Raw genomic sequence first — 25,730 nt, 5'->3', positions numbered from 1 at the left:
TCTCCATATTTTTCTATACTTGCTTTGGCGCCATTGAGCTAACTCTTAGATTCATTGCAGGTTGTGCTTTCATCTTGGGAGTCAGTCGTTGAGTTGCAGCCAAGAATAGATGAGATATCGAAATGCCCTTGTGAAGGAATGATGGTGACTGCCGCTGCTTCTCCAGGTTCTACATTTGATTTCTGTAGCCGCTACTTTGCCCCCAGATTCGGGATCAATGAGGTAATTATACCGATACAGTCTTTAGACTTTTAAGAGCGAGTGATCGAAACAGCAAAAGAAAACATGACCTAGCCGCTCTTTTTGCTTTTTTTTTTTTTACTTAAAAAGGACCCTGTTACTGGAAGTGCGCATTGTGCCTTGGCACATTACTGGAACCTCAAGATGAACAAGTGTGATTTCTTGGCCTACCAGGTTCTCTCTCTCTCTCTCTCTCTGCACAGGCTTTTGAGACCACTTTTGATCTTAGTTCCTAAAAAAGATTTGGTTATTTTAATGTTTAGGCTTCAAGCAGAGGCGGAACTGTGAAGGTTCATCTGGACAAAGAGAAGCAGAGGGTTCTGCTGAGAGGCAAAGCAATCACTGTTATGGAAGGTTGCGTTTTAGTTTGAATTTGGCTAAAAATAAATGATTCAGTATCTTTTTCTTTTTAAGTACACACACAAGCATCATATGTGGTTAACTCCATACACTGAGGTTACTTGTCCTTGAAGTAGACAATCTTGATATCTTTTTTTAACAGTATGATTTTCTTGTTTTCCAAATATTCACTAAGAATATTTGCAAGATGTTTTTTTATATATTTTGTACAAAGCTTTTTTATTTCCTCTCAGAGTTTTTTTTATTTTGATATTAGTTATGCTTTTGAATGGAGAAAGTACAGTAAACCAACAAAACTCTTTCACAGAATCTTGCACTTTGATACTAAGAACTCTCTCTGTTTGATGAGAAAAATCAGCATTTTTAGGACTCAACAAATGAATACTTTTACATTGGTTCTCCGGCGGCGCTCTTTTCTGATCTCTATTCAGACGTCTTTCATTCTCTGCTTGCAAAATTGGTTGGAGTTGACTTTGACAGAGGGAGTCTGTTGGTAGTTGATTAATTATTCTTTTAGTATTCGACCAAAAATTATTTGTTACTTTTTTGTATAAATTCCTAATTGGTGTAGTATTGTAAATCTGAATCCGGTTGAGAATCTTAATTTTGTTTATTGTCTTTGTTTTATGTTTTATCTGAACCAAAAATTATTTGTACTTTTTGTACATGTATTGTTCCTTATTGGTTTAGTATTGTAAATCTAAACCGGTTTGGAATGTTTATTTCTTCGGTTATATGTTTTATCCAGAGTCGTGCCTACTATGCAAAATTAGAAACACTCACATCACACTTTGTAGAAAATTAGTTATGATATACCTATCATTGAAAAATTGAAAAAATAAATTAGAAGGTTAATTTCAATAATAAAAAAAAGTAGTGTAACAAATTACTACCTACAAGGAATCTAACATGTCCACAAATAAGATAATAAGTCAATATTGTTAACCATTTTTTTTCTTGTAAGTTTGTATCAGTGGTTTTCTTCTATGTCATTATATTTTATTATTCACTTCTCAACTTTTTCTTTGTTAATTATCTTTGTCCAATTTTATTAATTATTTCTATATTAGATACTACATTTATATTTATCTTAATTTTTTATCATTACCAAAATTATATTTTGTTTTATTAACAACATAAACTATACCGTTTAAATTAAATAGTGGCACATTACTACCACAAATTAAAAGACTACACAAGTACACATAATATCAACCTAATTTATATATATATATATATTTAACTGTAATATTTTTGTTCTTGTTTTTCAACCAGTGCTTTTTATAACTGTGAATTTTTATAAATCACATTTTTGGCCTATGGCATCGGAATTTCTTGGCACAGCTCTGGTTTTATTTGAACCAAAAATTGTTTGTACTTTAATATGTTCCCTATCGGTTTAGTATTGTAAATCTGAACCCGGTTTAGAATCTTAATTTTGTTTATTTCCTCTGTTTTATCTAAACCAAAAATTGTTTGTACTTTTGTACGTGTTCCCAGTCGGTTTAGTATTATAAATTTGAACCAGGTTTGGAATCTTAATTTTGTTTGCTCGGTTCATGTTTTTTTCCTCTCTTCAGGAGATTGGCCTCATAAACAACACACAATCCTCTATTGTCATTACTAAGGACTAAAAAAAAACTTGGGATCCGCGTCCACGACTCCGCCCTCGACCTGTCGACATCCCTGTGATACCCATTCATTCATAAGGGAAAGATATGAATATGAGAATCAACCCCGAGAAACCAAAAGAATACAGATGCTTCAAATTTATCATGGTTTGAGAAAGGATGAAGCTGAGAAAGAAATGTGTTTTATTACCACCAGCAGTTGGCTTTGATTCTTGGTGTGTCTTCAACTAACAAAGTCTCGAGATTTAAACTGTACGGAAGAACATAACACTTAAATTGGTCTAATGTAACAGGGGGTTTTTCCCTTTCAGAGTTAGTTTCACGGCCTTTGAGATGAGTATTCATACTAACATCTACATCTGCAATGAGTTATATATAGTCAAAGAGAAAACCCATCAACCAGGGATAATTGCATTACAATCGATTGTCTTAAAAAGCCATGCCTAGAAGAATAGAATCAATACAATACAGAATTACACAACATCAACGACCAATTTTAAAGTCTGAAAAAAAAATCCTACTTGTTAGTACGATTGAACAAGCTAGTTAGGAAGCTAAGTATCATGGAAAGAAAGAAAGTGAAAGAAGATATCGCTGATGTTTTATATAGTCAATGAGACTTCGTACAAAATGTTCTATTGACAGTTGAGACGTATACAGAGAAATAAACAGATAGTGTTTCAAGAGCTAAACTTATGCAAACCCTAAAGAAGCTACTTAAAACCTAAGTTTGAGACGACATGCAACATAAGAGTGGAAACAGGCAACCTAAATTATAGAGTTCGTAAGATACTAGTAAAAGGAATCACACGATCGACATTGTATAAATGTAACCATCGTTGGTAAGTTCAGGAGAAATTAAGGTTTATTGTATAAGAAAACCAAAACGCAATGATCATCAGTCAATAACTGAAGAAAGAATTGCTCCAACAAGAGATTCTTTACAACAAAGCTGATGATATAAATTCAAAACTACTCTAAATCCAACAAATGAAGTCAGAATACTTTGTCCTACTCTAAATCTTCCAACACAAGCCGGGTGAGGCTGGTGGCTGATTCGGGAAGGATCTCGGTTCTGGGTACGTTGTTACCGGTGTTACTGTGTTAGCGTTGAGGAGATTTGCACGAACGGCTCTAAAGAGGAATTCCGCCTCGGGCGATTCCGGTTTGTTCATAAGGGCCGTTATAGCCGCATGTTGCAGTATTCCTCCATGTGAGTCAATTTGATGATTGCTCAACCCATCTGCGATTTCAATCAATCTCGGATCTGCTTCTCGGCCTCCACTATTCCGCTGTACAGCTACCACGATTTGAACACAGGTCATAACAACTGAGCCCAACGCAAGTAACCACAGGAATGCATCAACAAGAGCGAATGAAGCGTATCCCATTTGATACGTTGTTTCAGGATTTTGTGATGGCTGATAAGAAACGCAAACTTAGTAGAAAAGCGAAGGAGAGATATATGAGAATCTTGTTTAGATACTTATTGTTTTGTAATCTAATTATTCTTTGGTAAGTAAAACGAAACCCTAGTAACAACAATTGGTTCCACTTATTATTATATATAGTAGATAAGAAAGCCCAATTCATACAACGACGACGTATTTAATCTAAATCTTAAAGAGCAAGTCAAAGCATCTCTGCATCTGAAGTTAACATTCCACACTCCAAAGCAAGCCCTGACAGTTTGGATATTGTCACCAATCACCATACGGACCTGCACATCAACATATGCTAACCATATTTGACTGCATAGATATTATCTTTGATTACAGTAGATCAAGAAAAATGATTTTATCCCCCATAAACGCACAGTTTCTACAATTTAGAACCAGATATTTACCGTTTATACAGCAACACCACCACGTTTTTTCCTCTGAGTTCAACAGAAAAGCGTGAAGGATAGAAGACTGCGACGTGGTTGTCTCGAAATTCATTCACAGCTGAAGGAGAGAAAACATATGAATCACTCTTCCACTCATATGTGTAAAACTATTAAACCTTGATTCTTCAGCCAAGAATGGCCTTTTCTCTTGGTGAACAAGACAACTCTAATTCACCACTTCCCTGTCAGCAAATAAAATCCCATATTCCCATGAGCAATGATAAAGAACTTATCTAGACAATCTTCACTTTCATTCAAGATATCAAAGCTTGAAACTTACCTCTGGGACAAAAATACTACCAGTTGTATTTTGGGATATCCCTTCAACAACTAACGAAGTGATAGTTGCAGGCAATTGTGCAGTGTCTGATTTCTTTCCCCCACTGCCATCTTTCAGACAAAATAGATAACAAGTTTAGTAATTTCAAGTGGTGAAACTGTTCACATGAGTCTTACTCTAAACTTGGGAGCGAATCCAGATTTAGAAACACAAAACACACCTGATTCAAAGTTAGTGTTCCAGTTTGATCGCTGCAAATAGTGGTGGCAGATCTCATTGTCTCACAAGAAGATAACCTCCTCACCTGCACATCAACTTTTTGTCATGCTATATAGTAGAAAGGATAATGGAATCACATATTGATAAACACACAACTCCATTTTTAGTTGTTGAAAATGGGAGATAATGAAAGTTCAGTGATAACAAACATAGTACCTCAGATCCTTCCTTGGGCTCTTGCTCCTGCTAAGGCTAAGGCTGCGACCGCCGCTTCGACTACGACTTCTGCTTCTGCTTGGGCTTCTTGACAGAGAACTTTCATATTACTTAGCCTGAGCAGAAAACACAGACATAACATGAATATAAACACGTGAAATCATGATTTCAATTGAGCCAACATTGATTTTTACCTAAAAAATTGCTAGTACGAAAGTCACATATGTGGTATGAATGAAGCATCTACCAAACCCGGATTAAAGCTCTAAGCCAGGGGTTTCTGAATTCTGTGTCATTTAAGTTTCCTTATCTGAAATCACAACTTTGAACATCAGTAATTATACAAATAATAGCATGCAATACAGTAAGAGAGAAAAACAGAGTTAACTTACCGCATACTTCATGTCATCATAATTGGTGTAGCCCGACGACACCATAAGTTCCTGATAATGTTATTAAAAATAGTCATGTGAGAAAAAGACACAAAGTATAATATATTGCTAAGAAATTATGCATGATTAAGTGAAAATTAACTTACAATCACAGTCTCTAGTGACCTCAGCAAAGCCCACATCACCAGCTTTCCGCATTTGATCCATTAGGATCACCAAAGACAAAAACAAGACTAGGGAGCAGAAATCAAAAAGTTGCAGCAAAACAGTATTTGTCAATCAGACCTTCAAATCTTGCTATGAAGGAGCTGATGGGAGCCCAAGTACAGTAACTGCAAAAAAAAAGAGGCATCCAAGAATCAGAAGAAGTGAAGTGAGACCAAATATTATCAAATACCAACTTCATCTAAGAGCAAGTAACACAAACCTCAGAATTCAGAGTGTCTTCTTATAACTTCCATTAGGATCACTGAAGATGTCTTTGTATGGATTGTGTTGATGATTGAAATAAAACCTTAAGCGAGCCGTCAGAGTCTTCTTCATCCTTCATACGATCTCTGATCTGCACATATATAATTAGATGAAAACCATCGTTAGCTTTCAAGTTTGAATCAAACAACAACCTAAATGAAAAAACCCAGAAAATAACTATCATTAATTCGTCAAACCATCTCCACCGATCTGCACATGGAAGTAGCAAAAGAACTATCGTTAATTGTAATTATATAGAAAGAGCAAAAGTGAAAACCTTTAAGAAAAACCAATAACTTTTTAAGCTTGTACTTGGTCGTGAAATCAGATGAAACAAACAACTCCTCCTCACAGTGATGTACGTTTTTATCAATGAAAAAACAAAACTTAACAGGAATTGAACTAACAAGAAGGGGATTACCATTGATTAATGTTGATCTTGTTCGGGTCATCATTCTTCTCCTTCATTCTTCAATCTATGTCTCTGACCTGCACATATAGAATTAGAAAAAAACCATAGTCAATTATCAAGTCTGAATCTAAACAACAATTTAAATGAGAAAACCATTTAGGAGGAGCATGAAGACAAACAAACTAAAAAGATCAAAAGAAACCAAATGAATAATATTCACTTACTTACTTTAACAATCTCATTGACAAGGGGACGAAAAAAACCTTCCAGATACGTATACTGATTCTTGGGTCTTCTTGTTAAAAACCTAAAATAAGACAAAACATCGTTACGAAGCAAACACAACAACAGGAGAGATATAAAGAAAAAAGAAAAAAAATAAATAAAGTGGAGAAACAAATCTCACCCCAAAAGAAGAGAAGACACCCTTGGTTCACCATCCTCATCATCAGATCCTTGCAAGTATGGAAATTGAAGTATATTAGGAGCATGAAGACAAAACAAAAACCAAATACATAGATCAAACGAGGTCAGTTCCAAATTCGTGACTTACTTACTTAAGCATTCTCGTTGACGGTGAAAAGTATCCTCCTCCTGCAACAGGAACACACTTGGTATTAGAGAATACCAAAATCAAATTGCTACAAAATTGGGATTGAAATCAGAATACGAAGAAAAGAAACTCACTTGTGTTGTAGTGATGAGTCAATTAAACACCAACAATTACTATAGAATCAGTATTTGATTCTTGGAAACATCTCCGAGGATCTGCAAATAGAGAGAAGAAGAAGAAGAAGAAGAAGAAGAAGCGTCAGATGCTAATTTGTAAATCTAATAGAGAGAGAGAGAGAGAGAGAGAGAGAGAGAGAGAGCCCAAGTAAACTAAACGAAACCCCTAAGTGAAAACCCTAAGAATTTTCAAATTAACCTTAACTTACCATTGACGTCGTCGTTGTTTTGTTGTTTGGGTCATCCAATCATAAACCCTAATTCTGCATTCTTCAAAAACCCATCATCAGCGAGAGAAAGAGTGGGTCCATCAGAGAGAGAGAGAGAGTGTGTGTGTGTTGATTTCTTCTGAAACAGAGATTGATATTGTTGACTGTTGAGACTTGAGACTGATATTTTATAAACGACGGACGGAGATGGGTTTTGTGTTTAATGTTGTTGTTGGCTCTTCTGTTCTGTTTCCCTAAAAGAAAAAAGGAAATTGAACTTTTTTATAGAAGAATATAGACGTTATAAGAAAAAAGAAAAAAAGGAAAATATTACGTTTTATTAATGATGATGACGTCATCATCTGTTTGGGTTTGGTTGACTCCTGAGTCAACGCCAGAATGATCAATATCAATATCGCCGAAATTGGATCATCATGGGCTTTTTACCATGGGTCTTTCTCGTATGTAGATGGGCTTTCACTAAATATTGAATGGACGCCCGTCGTAGTTATCTGTAAGGCGTGAACGATGATAATAAACTAGTAACGTGTTTTTTATACTCTTCCGCATATATCTATCAATTCACTGATGTTACACTTCAAAATCAATGCTTCGTTCGATGGGGTTTTTGTCGGTTTTCGTCATATAATAATACTACTAATCTCTTTTACTTTTTAAAATATTAGTAATAAAGAATGTGCAACTATACATGTTATGTTCATCATTTACTATGAAAAAAGCTTTTGGGTCACGTTATACTGTATAGGAGTATTAATTAATGCTTGGGTTGCATTTAGAATCTATTTTAAATAAGTATAGATTCGACATATATATGAGCAACTTGAAACATAAACAAATGATTCCAGTAAACAATTTCACGTCTTTTCCAAACGTTTTACTAGTAGTAAAATGTGCAGTGCTTTTGATGTACTATTATTATTATGTATGATCATAGTTATATGGATAAATTTGTACGTAATGATTAAATATACCCACTGTTTCTAGTAGATTTCTACTAATGTTTTGAGCTTTTCATGCATATTTAGAATAATAAATATATTTAATCATTACATATTTGTGTTTCTTTTTAATGGATGGAAATAAAAAAATAAATAAAGACTACTACTTACTTAAGCATTTTTTATGAACAAGAGAAAACTCAACATTAATCTATTGGGAACAGATCAGGTAGCATGTATTTTATTTTTTACTTAATATATACAGTGTACTCTCAGCCTGGCATGGCCTTATCTTCTCGAAAAAGAGTGGTAACGCAGAATTCAAAACTTTCGATATTTGATAAAGAGATGATATATCAAAAGAGGTCTTTAAAAAAAGAAGAAGGAAGATGATCGTTACAGACTAATAATAATAATCTGTGGACGTGTCGGGAGTGATCTGTGATTACAGTCGATTATGTATATATACTGTAGTAGTAGCTAGTAACAAATATATATATATATATATATTCATTCAATCGAGGAGAGACTGACAAATTGTAAATTATTGAAAGCAATCGACGAGAAATAAAGAAAAGAGGGAATAGTCAAGAAAGGCACCCCCACGCCCACTTGCCCCATCATCATGATCCACGGTGTTTCCTCCTCCTCTCTTCAGAACTACTATTTTTATTGTCAGACTCTATAAATTAATCACGTACGATTCCTTCATTAGTTAACTAGTCTTCTTTAATCATAAAACAAAGACCCATATCAACTAAAGATAGTACGTAGTAAGAAAAAAAAATCATCTCATTTAATAAAGCAGAGTAAACAAAGACTGATACCAAAAGTGTAAGAAGACACAACAGTAAACTATTCTTTTGTCTACTAGTACTAACCCAAAATAAGAAGAACTAGATTTGATTTGTGTCATTTTCAGATGTATAATGAGAAGCAAAAAAACTACGAAATCATAATCATTAACAAGTCAAAAACGTCACACCATTACTTCAATTATTCAAAACGGACACACAACAAAACGTTGCCGCGCCTATAAAAATACACACTCACACACCAATCCTCTTCTTCATCATCTCTTAAGCTTAACAATGGAATCCTCTCCTACCATTTTCTTCTCCGTTCTCCTTCTCATCGTCTTCTCACTCTCATCATCATCATCTGCTAAAACATCATCATCATTCCGACCTAAAGCTCTCATTCTCCCAATAACAAAAGACCGTTCTACACTCCAATACACAACCGTCATCAACCAACGCACACCTCTCGTCCCCGCTTCCCTCGTCTTCGACCTCGGCGGTCGAGATACCTGGGTCAACTGTGAAAAAGGCTACGTCTCCACCACTTACCGCTCCCCTCGCTGCAACTCCGCCGTCTGCTCACGCGCACGCTCCATCAGCTGCGGCACATGCTTCTCCCCTCCCAGTCCTGGCTGTAGTAACAACACTTGCGGCTCTTTTCCTGAAAACTCCGTCACCGGATGGTCTACTTCCGGCGAATATATTATAGACGTCGTCTCGATCCAGTCCACTAACGGATCCAATCCTGGCCCGTTCGTTAAATACCCCAATCTGATATTCAGTTGCGGATCAACGTCTCTTCTTAAAGGACTCGCTAAAGGAGCCGTTGGTATGGCCGGAATGGGACGTCACAACATCGGCTTACCGTCTCAGTTCGCCGCCGCGTTTAGCTTCAACCGCAAGTTCGCCGTGTGTCTAACTTCCGGCAAAGGAGTCGCCTTCTTCGGCAACGGACCTTACGTTTTCCTCCCCGGAATCCAGATCTCGCGGCTCCAAACGACGCCGCTTCTCATCAATCCGTTTATACAGAACGAGAAATCCCCAGAGTATTTCATCGGCGTGACGGCGATTAAGATCGTCGATAAAACGGTTCCGATCAGTCCAAAGCTTTTGAAGATTGACGGCAGCACTGGAATCGGAGGAACCAAGATCAGCTCCGTGAATCCTTACACGGTGATGGAGTCATCCATCTATAATTCTTTCACGTCGGAGTTCGTTAGGCAAGCAGCGGCGAGGAACATGACGAGAGTTGCGTCGGTGAAACCGTTCGGCGCGTGTTTCAGAACTGAGAACGTCGGCGTCACGCGCGTGGGATACGCCGTGCCGGAGATCCAGCTTGTGCTTCACAGCAAGGACGTCGTGTGGAGGATCTTCGGAGCCAACTCGATGGTGAGTGTCAGAGATGACGTCATCTGTTTGGGTTTCGTTGACGGAGGAGTCGACGCGAAAACCTCTGTGGTGATCGGAGGGTTCCAGTTGGAGGATAATTTGGTTGAGTTCGATTTGGCGACTAACAGATTTGGGTTCAGTTCTACCTTATTGGGCCGTAGCACTAACTGCGCCAACTTCAATTTCACTTCCACCGCTTAGATTGGATTAATTTTTGTTGTTATCAATTTCCTTGCCAAAAAAACAAATGTGTTTCAGAATCTATTATGTTATTATTTTGGAGCTTATTTTCATGTCATTTTCTATCATTTGATCTCAATAAATAATATTGATGTAGTTGTCTCGAATTTAAAGTTGCAGATGATGTGGTTGTCTCGAATTCATTCCCAGCTGAAGGAGAGAAAACATACGACTCATTACTCAAATTTTAAACCTTGGTTCCCCAGCCAAGGCCATGAGTTGCAGTTGCAGGCAACTAAAGTCAACAATTTCACTATGATAGGAAACAATCATACGTAACCAACAGGTTAGATTTTTTAGTTATATACGTTTGGGCCGTCGCTCTAACTCGGCCTACTTCAGTTTCACTTATATATCTGATTATTCTCTTAGGAATTTTATGTGTTTCAGTGGCTGCTATCATATGATATTGTCTCATGTATTTTAGCAAGCAAGGAGCCAGTGAATAATTTCTTGCGATACTCTTTAATACTTCAACAGAATAATGATGCAATGAAGTAAATATAATATAGCTACCTTAAAATTAAGCATCAATTTTCCTAATATAGCAAACCAAAACCGAACTTTTCTGAGCTTTAGTGAAATATTTTGCTATGAAATATTTTTTGATAGACCTAAACCAAAACAAAAACAAGACGAACCGGTTTACTAATAAGCCATGTCTTGCACAGCAGTCTCAGCCATCTTCTCCAAATCTTCTTGTGTCAACAGAGTTTTCCTTCCCATTGTACCCGTCTTATCATACGGTTGAGCCATTTTCCTTAGAAACTATCAAAACAAAACCCCCCCAAAACAATTTCTTATTCCTAATGCCATTGTTCTTTGTTTCACTGTGAGTTTATCGAAAAGCAGTGAATTACATAGGTTTACCTCTCGAGCAATGTGAATAGCCATGTCTGTGCTTAGATTCAAGTGTGCATCCCGCAGATGTGAAAGTATCCAACCGGGTAGTTTGGACCGCTTATCATGACGGCTATATCTGCAAGATTAGACCAAACAAATGTGACATTATAAACCAAACATAAGTATATCTGTCTCTCTTCATGTCCTAAGAATTTCTTCTCATTCTTAAGGAACTGTGAAACAATCTTCTATTCTCAAGGTGATCCCACATACTTGCGCATACACTTAATATACTACTAGATAGAGTATAGAAAGAATCACATTTGGTAAATAGTAAATGACCCGACTCATGGACTCAGAGAGTAAATGACCCGGCTCAGAGAGAGAGAAACATTATGCAATGCATATACCTTTTGTCTGCAAATATCATCATCCCATAATCAGCCTTTGACCGGATTACTCGCCCTACACATTGAGCTGCTTGCCTCTGTATTAAAAGACAACAAAAGGAGTTATCAACGGTCACAAACAGGTAAAGAGTTGCAACAAAATATAATAAGATCATAAAGTAAGAATCTTACCAGTGCATCAAAAGTTAGGAAATCGCCTTCTTTTATCTGAAATGTATCACGCAGATACTCCAATCTTGCTAGTAATATCCTGAAATTTTTCCCGTTTCCATCTTATCATCTCTCACTAATCACGCACTATGAAAATATAAAACCAGAAAACCAGAAATTGAAAGGATAATCATTCATTTGAGTACTTACTTGCTTAACGTATACTGGAAAGGCACTCCGTACATTACAACCAGTCTTCCATAATGACGATCAAAATCGATACCTTCAGCAACTTTCCCCCTGCCGTTCAAATACAATATTTGATCACTTTCTTTCGAAATTTCTAAAAGAGAAGTAGAGAACTGAAACCTCTTTAAAATTTATTAATTAACCAAAAATAAGAGAGAATAGACATTCCAGTATTATAATACAGAATCAAAGAAGCAGAACCAAAAATTCCTTGCNCTTAATATACTACTAGATAGAGTATAGAAAGAATCACATTTGGTAAATAGTAAATGACCCGACTCATGGACTCAGAGAGTAAATGACCCGGCTCAGAGAGAGAGAAACATTATGCAATGCATATACCTTTTGTCTGCAAATATCATCATCCCATAATCAGCCTTTGACCGGATTACTCGCCCTACACATTGAGCTGCTTGCCTCTGTATTAAAAGACAACAAAAGGAGTTATCAACGGTCACAAACAGGTAAAGAGTTGCAACAAAATATAATATGATCATAAAGTAAGAATCTTACCAATGCATCAAAAGTTAGGAAATCGCCTTCTTTTATCTGAAATGTATCACGCAGATACTCCAATCTTGCTAGTAATATCCTGAAATTTTTCCCGTTTCCATCTTATCATCTCTCACTAATCACGCACTATGAAAATATAAAACCAGAAAACCAGAAATTGAAAGGATAATCATTCATTTGAGTACTTACTTGCTTAACGTATACTGGAAAGGCACTCCGTACATTACAACCAGTCTTCCATAATGACGATCAAAATCGATACCTTCAGCAACTTTCCCCCTGCCGTTCAAATACAATATTTGATCACTTTCTTTCGAAATTTCTAAAAGAGAAGTAGAGAACTGAAACCTCTTTAAAATTTATTAATTAACCAAAAATAAGAGAGAATAGACATTCCAGTATTATAATACAGAATCAAAGAAGCAGAACCAAAAATTCCTTGCTATGAATTCCAAACCATCTACCATTCACAAATAGAAATTTTACCTAGCCACGGAGAAGAAAACTGCACCTCTTCCGCAATCGCAAGCCCTGCGATAATTATCCAGTGCCAATGTTGTTTCTACAACATCTTGTGTTTCGATGAAAACAAGCTTCTGTTGCATTATTTCCTACAAACATTAAGAGCATTGGTAGTATTGGTATACACATATACATTAATGCTTGTCACAGACACAAATATTTTCAGATATCCAATTCATGCAGAACTGTGAAAAAAAAATACTGACATGGTTAAGTGAAGAAGAAGACCTTACCTTCAGAATTCCAGTTTCATTCCATGTAGCAATAATGCCATCCATGTATGAGTAACTAACAAAGAAGCAGACAACTCCATCAGGAACAATAGATACCATCTCTACCAAAAGCTTTCCGTAATTCCTCACAACACCAGGATCACTTCTCATGTCAAATTTGGTGCTAACAGGAAGCTGATCACTGAAAAAGAAAACAACCCATAATGTATATACATACAGTATAAGATTAAAAATAAGGTTAGTCTTTAGGTATTGTTTTATAAACAGCATACCTTCCCCGAGTTAGAACCATAGGGCAGATGCAGTCTCGTGTCATTGACATCTTAAAGCTTCGACTAACAACAGGAGTGAAACTAAGAAGACGGGGATAAAGATCAATTGGGCTCAAGGTGCCTGATGTAATTACGACTGATTGGAAACGATCAAACACTGGTTTGATCGCCAGAGACGCATCATGACAGCTCAACTAAAATACAAAAGAATATATGTTTCAGATACATTTATCAATTATTCAAACAGTAGCATTTACATCTGAGTCCTAATATCTTTGAAACCAAAGTGACAATACTCGAAAGAAAGTAGATAAACACCATGTTTACCTGCAATATAGGATCTGGAATATGAGGCATTCTCTCGTCATAAGGCTCAATTATGATGGAAAATCCCCGAGCATATGTCCCAACAAGAGTTGCAAAATCGCACACTGTCTGGATTGGCAAAAACTCATCTGTGTCTGTAATTTCAAGGGTTAGCATGAGAGACTGGAGCCGGTCATAACAGAACTTCAGTGTTTTCTGCTCAATTCCAGCCTGAGAATTCAGCGACGATACAAAGCTAACAGGGCTTTCTTTCTCTACGTTCTCAGTGTCCAGCCGTACCCCCAAGTACTGAAGTAATCGGCGTAAAACATGCACAAAATGCTCAGCCCGTCTGATATTCCCCGGGACAGCCTCCTTGAGAATATCATGGGGCAGTGCAGGGTTTGCAAGCCATTGATCACCTCCTGCAGAAAAAAAATTTATGTTGCGTCAAGTTCATAGAATTAGAAAATATGCCCAGTACTTTGTGTGTGTTTCAACCAAACCACACATCACCTTCCTGAACACATACTTACCAGATAAGTCCCCTCTCAGTGCTAAACCCTCAACCAGTCGGTTATATTCAGCTAGCAATCTTCCTGCATCATTAGCCTTGAACCTTCCTACCAGTTGGACAATTTTAATAATGTAATAAGAACTTAAAAATACGTATCAGCAAATAATCAGGTCACTTCCTGTATTAAACCAAGATAATTATGCACCCCAGGATTACTAAACAAGACATTCATGTGCTTAAGATGCCGACAAAAGCAGTATTATAAAAGCAGATCATTTTCTTATTAACATAACTTCCAAAAGAAAACCAACAAGCAGCAACTGGAGTTATCAATAAGAAAATTCAATTCACAAATGAAAAGACCCTATCACTATATTTATTGTTGTATTGAGAGCGGCACGTTAAAGAGAATTTAAGAGCATCTGCTATGTAGGAAAAAAGTTGGCGTACCTATCAATTTCGTGGTTTATCTTATTAAGATTTCGATTAGCTCCTTCAAGTGTGACCCTCCTCACACTGACGCTGAGTGCTTCAATACACACATTATCGATATTATGGGCCTCGTCAAACACTACAACTGACTCCTTTTGTAACTCCTTCGATATAATTCCAGCAACCTTAGGATCCAGTAAGTACTGGTAGCTATAAACAATAACGTTGGCGAACTGAACCATATGCCTCGCGAGAAAGTAAGGGCACCATCCACGATTCTTGCCAAACGCCCGTAAATCCTAAAATCCAAACACATATATACCATTAGCCAAAATCAGCAAGTAACCTCGAAAGAGGTCGTCATAAAGCTAAAGCTTGATCAAGAAACAAAATGTGAAAAGCCTTAAAAAAACAATTTTAATTCTGACCTCTAAAGTATAAACACCAGGAGGTAACAGCGCATTTTCAGCAGCCTTTTCGTAGTTCTCAAAGTAATCACAGAGTTCTATATTTGGCTTCTCAGTAGACAAAGCCCTAACCCAACTAGCAGTCCGTTTCCTACACGCCGCATCAACAGAATCACGATTCTCCGCTGCTAAAACCTTTGTATTAACGCAAAGATTCTTCCGAGAGGAAAGACCAATGGCGAGAATCTTAGCCTGGGTGCCGAGATGGAGTACTTGGTAGTCATGGAGTACCTTAAGCTCAGCTAACGTCTTCTCCATCTCGTGGACAGTACGAGTGCAGTAAACAAGCTTGATCGGAGAATCAGGACGAGAGAGTCGATAACTGGTGATAAGGGAGAGAAGGGCAATGGTTTTACCAGTTCCGGTAGGCATCTCGAGAAGACAATGTCCTTTGGCGTCTAGGGTTCGCTTCAATTCAACCATGTATTCGTATTGTTCTGGGTATATGTTGTCATAAGGGAAGTAGACAGTTACGTCTTCGATCTTGAAGATCATCTTCCTCTTCCTCCTCGTTTAAGACCTAGAAATCGGAATTGGTAGACGAAAGAATTTAGAACTTACGAAACCCTAAAAACTCGAATTCACTTCAGCGAAAACAAGCGATTTGAGTTGGAGTGTACAAACCTAAACAACGAAAAACTGAAATCAATCGAAGAAAAAATAGCGAGAGAAAGCTTACTGGTGGTTAGGTAATGTAAGCTTCGGTGTTTGTTAACGACTGACTCAAACTCAAGAGAGAAAGCTTCGGTAAAACAAAAGAAGGAATTGCGCCGGTGTTCGCCGTAGTAACCAGGGGAGGAGAAGGCAGAAGTAGAAGATCCTCTTTTATAAAACTTAAGTTTTGTTCTTTTTTCATTCTAACCCCTGTTTATTTATGTTTTATACGTTTGACCCCCTAACTTTATAGATATTAAATTTCTCGACAAAATAGATTTTTTAAACAGATTTGTCCAAAAAGGAAAAAATTATATCTGACTGACCCCTTTAATCCTAGTTGATTTTTCCATAAAGATGCAAGGAAAGCAGTGTTTACACACAATAAGCATCTCTTTTCTCTTAAGGTGATAATAAACACACAAAAAAGTACATGTTGTATTCTCTCACAATTGGAATTGATAGAAAAATCCTGATTTGTATCTAAAGTCTGCTACTGGGTTGGGTTTAGTTACAACAATAGAGACTAGAGAGTTACAAACTCTCACGTCTTATTCTTCCACTGGTTGATGGAAAGCTAAGCCCTTTATCACATGTCGACATTGAAACCTGCAATGACACAGAGGGGAATTATCAAAAGATCCGGTCAAGAACTTATATTGTGTGTAAACTAAAGAAATGTGAATATAAGAGAACTACCATATCAAATCACTTGTGCTAGAGTTGAGGGAAGAGTTTGTGGCACTTTCTTGATGTCTGCACTTGAATCTCAACTTTGAAGGCACAAACTGCAATAACAAAGGAGATCGTTTGCAGGTGATACTGAAATTGAAAGCTTCTACATGGATGTGTGAATAGAATTAGCAGAAGTTTATACCTTTCTGTTGTATCTGAAGTCTCGTTTAGGAAGGAAATGTTGGGGAATATTCAAAGTAGGCGGAGCATGAACCAATATGAAGAGCCTCATTGGACCTGTAATTCAGAAGAAAGGGGAAAAATCAATTAAAGTTTACACCATAAGTCACCTGCCAGTTTATGCAGTGGCACAAAATGCAGATTAAGCAAAAGTTACCTGGGTAAGAAGTTGATCCAGCACCCGTCGATATCAGTGCTCGGATAGTCTATATAGCCAAAAAAGAATGATGGGATCAACATTTCTTACTTCAGAATGAACAAATCCCAAGCAACATGAACATAGGTAGGAAATAACCTTTTTTGAAAGTGCCTCTGCAGCTTTAGATTTAGCAAAGTCACCTTCGTATCCCATAACATAGTCACTGTGTTGTGTGAATAACAACTCATAAGCTTTTTGAGGCCGTAATGGACTACCACCAAGAATCAACACAACTTTCTGAATGCCAGGAGTTTCACGGATCATTAACTGCAGGGCACTTCGGAGACTAGAGATGGTTTTCATCAGTTTCTCCAGTTTCTTAATTTCGTTCTTCACCTCCCTCTTTCTACTCACCAGTTTTCTTCTAACCAGTGGTTTCACTTCAGGTTGTGTAAGATTCGCCTCCTACAACCTAAGGTTCTTAGAATGTGAAAAAGACCCTAACCGTAGAGTGAAAATTGCTTAAGTAGAACTAACATACCAAATCCATAAATTCTGTCTGCAATCCATCAAACTCAAGACTCATATCTTGTAATACCCTGCACAGATGTAACCAAAAGGCGAACTGGTAAAAGAGATAATGTTGCCAAGACCAAAAGCTGCAAAATTGTCTCTAGTTTTGGTATTCAGTAAACGCTAATCCACAACAAAATAACAATCATAGTGGATGATACTTAGTTCTAGAATCAAGTAGAATTAATGTGCACAACTCATCAAAATCTGAGCGTTTAATAAGAGCTTCTGGAGTAATAACAACATATATTCACAAAGATTTAGCCAGAGTTCGAATTTAGCATTAACAAAATTGCCTCGAAGCATTTCAATTTCTGGTAACACAATCTTAATCTCTCTAAACTAACACTAATCCATGAAATTCATAAACAAAAATCTTCTGCTCTTCTCACAATCTCAGGAATTCGAACGCAATAGACAAACTAATCCGCGAAGAGATTGAAGAACAGACAAAGAAGCCACCAGATCGAACATGAAATCAGAATAAATCGAAGCATAGAGATATGAAAAGTAGGAATAGATAACATACGAAGGGATCTGCTGGTGCATATAGAGGACGAAACCGACTATGTCATTGATAATATGGAAGACGCCGGAGCCGCCTAGCGAAGAAGCGGTTGTCGCGATATCTACATCGTAATTCTCCTCTGTAGTTCCTTCTCCTTCGGGCATCTCCATCGTCAATCGAAAGCTCTGAGAAATTGAAAAACCTGAGTGTTTCAGTTACTGTAGAAATTTGAAACAAACAAACAAAAGAGTCAGTAGGCGGGGGAGAGAAGAAGAAGAGGAAAGAGGGGATTGGGAAAAAAGAAGAAGATGTAAATGACAAACAAAACCCTAGAGAGAATCAGAATAACAAATCAACCCCTACACTTTTCAAATTTAACCTTGTTGTATGTATTGGGCCGCTACCAAATATCGCTTCACGTTATATGGCAATCATTATTAGGCCCATCTTCGGCCTATCCTTTGGTCTCGAGCTTTACACATCAACAAGATAACTTAAAACTTATTAATTTAATCAACATAATATTTTGTAGCTTAAAATTTTTCTGATTAAGTCATTTTTAATGTTCTACTGGATTTTTAAAAATTTATTGTGTAAAGTCCAGTTAGAGTTAAAGTTCCCCAAAGTTTGATAAATATAAACATGTTAGTTTTATTGACTAACTTGCTATCGAATAAGCGAATGTAATAAGTTCATGACCACGTTATCTACGACTAGTACGTATAGTATTATTTTGGTCATGTTAACATCGACTTGAGAGTAATTACAAAATAATATCACTTTATGAAATAAAAACCCTACTGTATAATTATGTTTCGGATATTGGGATCCACTAAAATTAGTTTATGCCATTAAGGAGACATAACTAAAACTGTGAAAACATCTTGTTGCGCACACAATAACGAACTTCATCATATATATTAGTCGAGACATTATATCGTAGCAAAATTATAATGTATGCACATATTAACCATGCATTATGAAATTATTGTCGTAATGACTTTATTTTCGTTGCCATAATTTATATAGTGACTAGCTACCATTATATAATTGGTGATTCTTTTTGGTTAAAGAGATGAAGTTAATTATATATAACCAAACAAATTAAAGAAGGAACTCAAAAATAGAAAGAGCGGGTAAAAGGAAGAAAAAAAAATGGTTGGTTGATTGTTTTAAAAAGAATGATTGAAAAGATCACAGAAATGGGTGCCGCAGGGAGATAGTGGTCAAGAAAAAGCATCAAGTGGCGCATAGAACCACAGAAAGAAATAGAGCTCCCTCTCTCTCTCTCTCTCTCTCTCGATATTCGTTTGCAGTTGCAGAGGGACAAAATACTCTTTAATACTATATACTTTACACACTTTTGGGGCTTTGGATTGGACTTTTACTCATATGTTGTCTATTTCTCATTGGTGAATACTTTGCAAAATTTGTATATATATGTACGGATACTCTGTGACTAATTTTCTTCGTCCATGTCGGAGAATATATTCAGAAGAAAAAAAAAAAATACAACAGTTTCTTGTGAAATTTTATAACCGTGAATTATAACCATCTACAGAAATAAAAATTCGTAAACATATATATATATACATTAGTTAATATAACTCCATAGTTTTGGATATTGACTTTAGTGTATATATAAAGATTGATATGTGGTTTTGGATGGAATTCTAAATTAGTTTTTAAAATGTATAGGAGCGAGCTAGCTAATTATAATATAAATACTAAAAACATTTCAAGTGGCCAACCGTAACTAAACTCGAAACGAAAGGAATTGAAACCATTAAACTAGCTAGCTAGCATGAACTAATGATGTAGAATTATCCATATGATAAAATGGAAACTAAACTACTACTGCAATAACATTTCAGCTTATTACGAAATGACGGAAAACTAGAAAACAAAAGATTCATCATATGTATATAATACTATATATATATATATATATGTTGGTGAAACAACAATATGCATATCGGTTTCGAGTTGATGCACTCATGCACGCATTAACGTATACTTTCAACGTCTACATGATGATACCTACCGGTTCTATATAATTAGTGTATCAGCAATAACTAATATGTCCATGAGCTAGACCACGTACGTAGTACAGGTGAAACAATACCGTTTGAAATATATATAATGATTAAAAAGTAAATTTATATATAAATGAGGTCATGCAACCTTGGTAGGATATGATAACGCAAATAGAAAGTTAGGGGAAAGAAAGTAAGAGAGCCTCTTGGCAATTCGTACAAGGAAAATCCAGAAACAGAATCAGTACATGAGTCATGAGATGAGATGAGAGAGAGAGAGCACCAAAAAGCAAAATTAAAGAGACAAATAAAAATTTTGGTGGGAATAAAAAAGGAGATAGAGCAGATTTTGCCATGTGATGGTCATGTGGGCGTGTGGGAACAATCTCTCATAATGTTCATGTGGCCGTTGTACGTACCACATATGATTTTCGAACGTAAAATATTTATGTAACCATTTACTAATTAACACTTCGTTTCATTTCATTACTTCAATTTTGTATACTTCTTCTTGTTATCAGAAATACATGCTTGCCTTTCCTATATAATAATTTGTAACATTTCATTTTCATTAAATCACCACATATTGACATACTGTATAATGCGGTTTTAAAACTCTTAAGAGAGGGTTTTGTTCTTTCTTTCTTTCCCTGTTGTTCTCTTTTTTTGTTTGTTTGGAAACTTTAATCTCTAGCTATATCTTGTTTTGGAAAGAAATGAACCGCTCAGAAAATTACAACTACGAAATTTTATTTGATTTGTTATTACCAATCGGAAATGTATGCAATGCAAATGAACGTGAGTGGAAAACGGGGAAAAAGTTGCGTTTGGGAAAATCATTCTAGGAAGCTTCCTAGCTAAAGGACGTTTCGGGAGTGTTTTTTTTGTTTCTTCCTTCACGTACAAAATAAAGAGAACTAGCTAGTACAGTATTCAGTTTTTTTTTTTTTCTTTTTATTATGATTATTCAAAGATCGATATGACAACAATATATAACAATAATATATAATTCCTATTTAACATTACATTAAACAGAAATAGAAAACACTCCACATTCCCCTCGAGAAATCATACTAAAAATTAGAAAAAGACAAGAATATAACTTATAAGTTATAACTACTATATTATAATATATAACTAACATAAAACCCACATTTAAACGATTTTAATTCGAGTTAAGTCTTAAGTGGCGACCCAAAACTGCTGCTGCTTCCAAGTAAGCATTGGTTTAGGCTCACGACCATTCTCCTCCTTGCATCTGCTGCTTAATCTGCTAAACTTCTTGTTTCCATTTTGACCCTCCAAGTTCTCACTGCAGTTCTCCTCCTCATCGACGCCCTCCTCTGTTTCTTCGTCTTGCTCTTTTTCTTCTGCATGGTTGTGCCTAAGTAGAGAATTGCCTTCTGATGATAAGCAGAGACGAAGCCTTCCTTCACCACGTTCTGCTACAAAGCAACGAGGAGGAGACGGAACCCTACTTGCTTGAACCACAAGTCGACCATCTTCTCCCAACCATCTCACCATACGATTATACTTCGAATCTTCAACGAACTTTATCGGCGGCGGGAAGCTGTTGTTGCGACTCATCGTTGATTTCCTGGCCTGCAAGTTAGTGTCTTCATGCTCTCGGCGTCTCGGCTGAGGAGAAGGAACCCTAGGAATGGTGGTTGCTTCCAACGCAAGTAATGACAACTCGTCACCACTCTCGCTTCCTGTTTCGGTCCCAAGGCTCTCAGTGCACATCTCTAAGCTCTTCTCATTCAGTTTAGAAACAGAGCGTTTCTCGATGGGGTGAACATATGCTTTATCCTCTTTGTTTTGGACAATGGCAGTTATATCGGACATAGACTGAAGGAAACTCAACCCAACCATGTCATCTTTTTTACAGAAACTTTCGTTTCTTTGGTTTTCCAGAACGGTAACTGACATTTTTCTTTGTTCTTGAAAAAAGCAAAGGATTTATGTGATTGTTATTGAGAGATCTTTCGGTTTTTCTCGTTAGTTTTTTTTTTTTTTTTTTCGTTTAACAATGGAAATCGGAGAGAAAGAGAGAGAGATAAAATGATTGGATGAGGTAATTAATTAAGAAAAGATGAATGAATGTGAAAGGGAAGAGGGAGGGGTGAACAAGTATTTATAGTGGCGAGTTCACTTGGCATTGGATTCTTTTAGTCTCTTTTTCCATGGAACTATACTAAAATCTTTGGAACAATTTTTACTTTTTAAAAAATTAATGAATATTGTATAGTTCTCTATATTAATTAATACAAACCATTAGACTTTGATCCACATATTCACCGTGCACAAATCTGTGTTCAATTTTTTTTATTTCTGTGGTCTACAATATATGTTTAACTTTTCAGCAGCCTAATCAAGTATAATACAACGTATTGATACAAATTAACCATTAAACTAGATATTTAAACTAATCAACTACTACATCTAATAAATGGAAAGGAAAAAAAAATCATTGATTGATAAAATTCTATCACTTGTCAAATTCTACAAACAATTCTTTCATCATTTGAACGCCGCACCGGTATACTAGTACATTTTTAGTTTTGTATATTCTTTAATCTTTATGTTTTGTCTATACGGACATTATCGTATATCCATAAGTTCGTCGTATTAAATATTATGCAAACCTAAACACGCATATTCGGCCTATCAAGCGGTACGTAGCACAATGGAAAAAACGGGCTTTCATTTTTATATTTATTTAGGATGTAGGATTAAAATAAAGATTGCATCAATTTATTACCCGGTTTATTCTCACCACAATTGACAACGTTNTTTTTTTTTTTTTTTTTTTTTTTTTTTTTTTTTGTTTTAACTATTTGTTAAACTTTGATACCAACATAATTGATCTTTTCCGAATAAAAGTATAATCCTTTTACCATATTACAGCTTTAGTCTGTAGCAAATTTGTAAAGCAATAACTCAAAATTCTGCCAACTATTGTCTTTTGGCTGTAATTTTTTTAACCGATCGACCAAATTCTTAAAGTTACATTCTTTATTTTTTTTTATTTTTTTTGAACGAAAATTACATTCTTTATCTTAAGAACATAAAAAATCAGTAGTATTAAATAACCGGCCCGGACTGTTTTCTAACCGGTTAAATTCAGTAGAAGAAAAAAAAGAAACATGTAGTGAAAGTACCCTATTGAAGAGGCTCACCTAACCTATAGTCGCTTGAGATGTTTTTTATTTTTGGGTTTTTCCTCAAATTTTGTGGCTATAACTTGATCTAGTGAAATCAACTGTGTCTACAAGATTCACATAAACGGTAGTATTTGAAATTTGAACTGAACAATGAATCACATAAACGGTAGTATTTATGCGCGACTCACATACGGATCCGTTCAGACCAAATCTCGAATACAGGATAACAATATATCATCCGATCACACCGCCCGTACCCAACGCTCTATATATAATCCCAGTTATTCTTTTGCCTTCGAAAGTGACAATGAAAGACCAAAATGCCCTCACTGATGAATGTTTCCAAAAATTAATAATTGAAGGCAGAGAAATCACAAAGACAAAGAGTTCGAAGTCCACACTTTCCTGGGACCTAAGTTACACTACCAACTTGAAACTGTAAATGCAAACTAATATGAACCATAAACAATTACAATCAACATACCTATGTATATATACAAACAATTTCCCTTTTTGATGTGAGTATTAAACCGATTATAACCATATACTGTACGCGGCATTTTTATCGAGTACATGCTTCTATAGTTCTATTTCGAAATTGGTTAGAGTAAGCCAATAATCAAACAAAAGCAGTAGTAACAGACTTACCAATCAAAAGTAGAACAACGGCCCGAAATCAGTTTCATGTCCAAATCCTCGAGATTGTGTTTCTGATATTGCAGCACCACAAGATCATTATGACAGTTTCCTAACACTTCTTGGTACATTGTAACCAGATCCAAAATAAAGGAAGTACAACATGCGAAAACTGAGTTTTCTTCTTATGATTAATCTACACCTCAACTGTAATGAATGATTTTAAACCATGTATGGCCCTGTAGTAGAAAACTTATTGGGAAACGTGTTACGGAGCACGAATCAATGCTTGGGTTAGAGAGTGACTCCTCTCTAGTCGATAGGTTCTCAAAGAAGTAATAAATGTAGGGTCAGTCACAGGACATAGATAATAAGGATGTCTCATACTATTACTAACAGAGATGGTAAGTAAGTGATGTCTATTACAATAATCAGTTAATGGAACAGTACATTANTCATACTATTACTAACAGAGATGGTAAGTAAGTGATGTCTATTACAATATTCAGTTAATGGAACAGTAGATGAAAAAGCTACGGGTAGCAAAAGAAGTTTCCATTTCAAGTGAGGAAAACTTTTCAAATCTTCATGTGTTGTGAAAACAAAAGGTTTTTGGTACTGAAATGTCGACAAAGCCGAGTTAACAACGTGTGTAGTAACTTACAGGTAACTAAAGCTATAGGCAAGAATCTGTACCTTTGTTTTCTCTCTCTAGTGAGCCCTCCCTGATCATCCGAATCTTGCATTCGCCAATCGCTGTTTTTCCGTAGTGTTTTCCCCTTTTTTAGTTTTAGATTTGTGTAAACCAATCAGAAGAAGCAAAACCTTGAAACAAGAACCAAAAAAAAGGTGGGCTTTCTCTGAATCATCATTCCACTTCTGGTCCCCAATTTAAAAGGACAATCCAAGGCTAGATCCCTTCAAAATTTTCTTTTTGTTGTCCAAATTTCTGCAACTTTAATATTATTTAGCTAGTCTATTTTTCTTTAGCAACAAAGTAAGGTGTAATCTATTTCATGCTTACACAAAAACATGTCAACTGGGAATTTTCTCTTTCTTAACTTTTGACCATACATAATATTCTCTCTTTGTTTTTAACAAAATAAAAGGTTTGGTTATCAAGCATACATGTCACTAGATTAAAGCTGAGACTTTCATTAGAAAACGGCAAGGAACCTATGAACAAGCTTTTATATAATGCTAGTCTAACGTTAATTCTAAATAATTTGCAGTATCAAGCATTAACCAAGGTTTATTCTACCAATTCTGGAATTTAAAACTTTTTGAACCAATCCTTACCTAGATAAGAAATTTATGCGCTTTTATCTTTCTAAACCGTAGCTAGCATATGCTGAGAATTACTCTCCATGGAAACCTATACTACGAATCCTTTTTTCCATATTTAAGTCACTAAAGTCAAGAGATTAGTATATTAACAAGAAAGTTTAAACGCCCTATGCGGAGAATCGATTGCGAAATTTATTCGAGCTATTCACGAACTCCAGGAGAACATATATCCCAATGACATAAAAAATGAGTCAATTTATATACTAACCTGTGATGTGAAGTACATATGCAGTTTATAAATCGTACCGAAGAATATGTTCCCTCCCAACAAGTCTCCTGAGCTTCGAGTTCATCCAGTTATCTATATCACAATCAATCTGAAAAGAGAAGTAAAAAACATTATACCAGAGTTTCATGCCCATAATGCTATTGGTTGGTTCTTTCAAGAACCACTCTAATCTTTTGAAAT

General features: G+C 36.0%; 6 protein-coding genes and 2 long non-coding RNA genes across 13 annotated transcripts; 2 read left to right on the top strand and 6 right to left on the bottom strand.

Moving 5' to 3' along the window:
* Nucleotides 31–793, top strand: LOC104754445 (uncharacterized isomerase BH0283-like). Its single transcript, XM_010476641.2, has 3 exons — nt 31–222; nt 331–414; nt 504–793. Exons 1-3 carry the CDS (start codon nt 139–141, stop codon nt 609–611), a joined length of 276 nt encoding a protein of 91 aa, XP_010474943.1. The 5' UTR covers nt 31–138; the 3' UTR covers nt 612–793.
* Nucleotides 3,768–6,416, bottom strand: LOC104754442. Of its 5 annotated transcripts, XR_002036281.1 has the most exons (12): nt 6,338–6,416; nt 6,119–6,186; nt 5,895–5,907; nt 5,654–5,788; nt 5,373–5,558; nt 5,227–5,277; nt 5,029–5,144; nt 4,835–4,950; nt 4,620–4,703; nt 4,400–4,509; nt 4,078–4,301; nt 3,768–3,951 (listed from the first exon to the last, which is right to left on the bottom strand). It is a non-coding gene; the product is annotated as an uncharacterized LOC104754442 (long non-coding RNA). The 5 variants fall into 5 exon arrangements; XR_002036282.1 differs by having other exon boundaries at nt 5,654–5,907; nt 6,334–6,416; XR_002036280.1 differs by lacking the exon at nt 5,895–5,907 and having other exon boundaries at nt 6,334–6,416.
* LOC109130174 lies at nt 6,526–7,288 on the bottom strand. Of its 2 annotated transcripts, none has more exons than XR_002036283.1 (4): nt 7,048–7,288; nt 6,797–6,877; nt 6,667–6,703; nt 6,526–6,564 (listed from the first exon to the last, which is right to left on the bottom strand). It is a non-coding gene; the product is annotated as an uncharacterized LOC109130174 (long non-coding RNA). The 2 variants fall into 2 exon arrangements; XR_002036284.1 differs by having other exon boundaries at nt 6,527–6,564; nt 6,663–6,703.
* On the top strand, nt 8,925–10,531 carry LOC104754441 (basic 7S globulin-like). The gene has a single exon (XM_010476638.2). It carries the CDS (start codon nt 9,098–9,100, stop codon nt 10,394–10,396), a length of 1,299 nt encoding a protein of 432 aa, XP_010474940.1. The 5' UTR covers nt 8,925–9,097; the 3' UTR covers nt 10,397–10,531.
* LOC104754440 (DNA repair helicase XPD-like) lies at nt 10,924–16,160 on the bottom strand. The gene is made up of 13 exons (XM_010476637.1): nt 16,029–16,160; nt 15,311–15,869; nt 14,901–15,181; nt 14,470–14,552; nt 13,955–14,358; nt 13,628–13,821; nt 13,356–13,536; nt 13,087–13,211; nt 12,790–12,879; nt 12,601–12,679; nt 12,430–12,506; nt 11,306–11,414; nt 10,924–11,203 (listed from the first exon to the last, which is right to left on the bottom strand). Exons 2-13 carry the CDS (start codon nt 15,842–15,844, stop codon nt 11,084–11,086), a joined length of 2,277 nt encoding a protein of 758 aa, XP_010474939.1. The 5' UTR covers nt 15,845–15,869; nt 16,029–16,160; the 3' UTR covers nt 10,924–11,083.
* LOC104754439 lies at nt 16,326–18,416 on the bottom strand. The gene is made up of 7 exons (XM_010476635.2): nt 18,160–18,416; nt 17,599–17,656; nt 17,214–17,522; nt 17,076–17,124; nt 16,881–16,975; nt 16,703–16,791; nt 16,326–16,612 (listed from the first exon to the last, which is right to left on the bottom strand). The coding sequence occupies exons 1-7, from the start codon at nt 18,306–18,308 to the stop codon at nt 16,555–16,557; spliced, it is 807 nt and encodes a 268-aa protein (XP_010474937.1). The 5' UTR covers nt 18,309–18,416; the 3' UTR covers nt 16,326–16,554.
* On the bottom strand, nt 21,166–22,248 carry LOC104754438 (protein FANTASTIC FOUR 2-like). Its single transcript, XM_010476634.1, has one exon. It carries the CDS (start codon nt 22,101–22,103, stop codon nt 21,357–21,359), a length of 747 nt encoding a protein of 248 aa, XP_010474936.1. The 5' UTR covers nt 22,104–22,248; the 3' UTR covers nt 21,166–21,356.
* Nucleotides 24,436–25,547, bottom strand: LOC109129853. The gene is given in 3 exon segments (XM_019238814.1): nt 24,436–24,741; nt 24,743–24,853; nt 25,530–25,547. Coding segments are annotated over 3 exon segments (318 nt in total). The 3' UTR covers nt 24,436–24,552.

The sequence above is a fragment of the Camelina sativa genome, chromosome 17 (genome assembly GCF_000633955.1).
Source record: "Camelina sativa cultivar DH55 chromosome 17, Cs, whole genome shotgun sequence".
In the NCBI taxonomy this organism is placed as follows: Eukaryota; Viridiplantae; Streptophyta; class Magnoliopsida; order Brassicales; family Brassicaceae; genus Camelina; species Camelina sativa.
The sequence above is the reverse complement of the archived record's forward strand: the minus strand, read 5'-3'. Positions and strand labels throughout refer to the sequence as shown.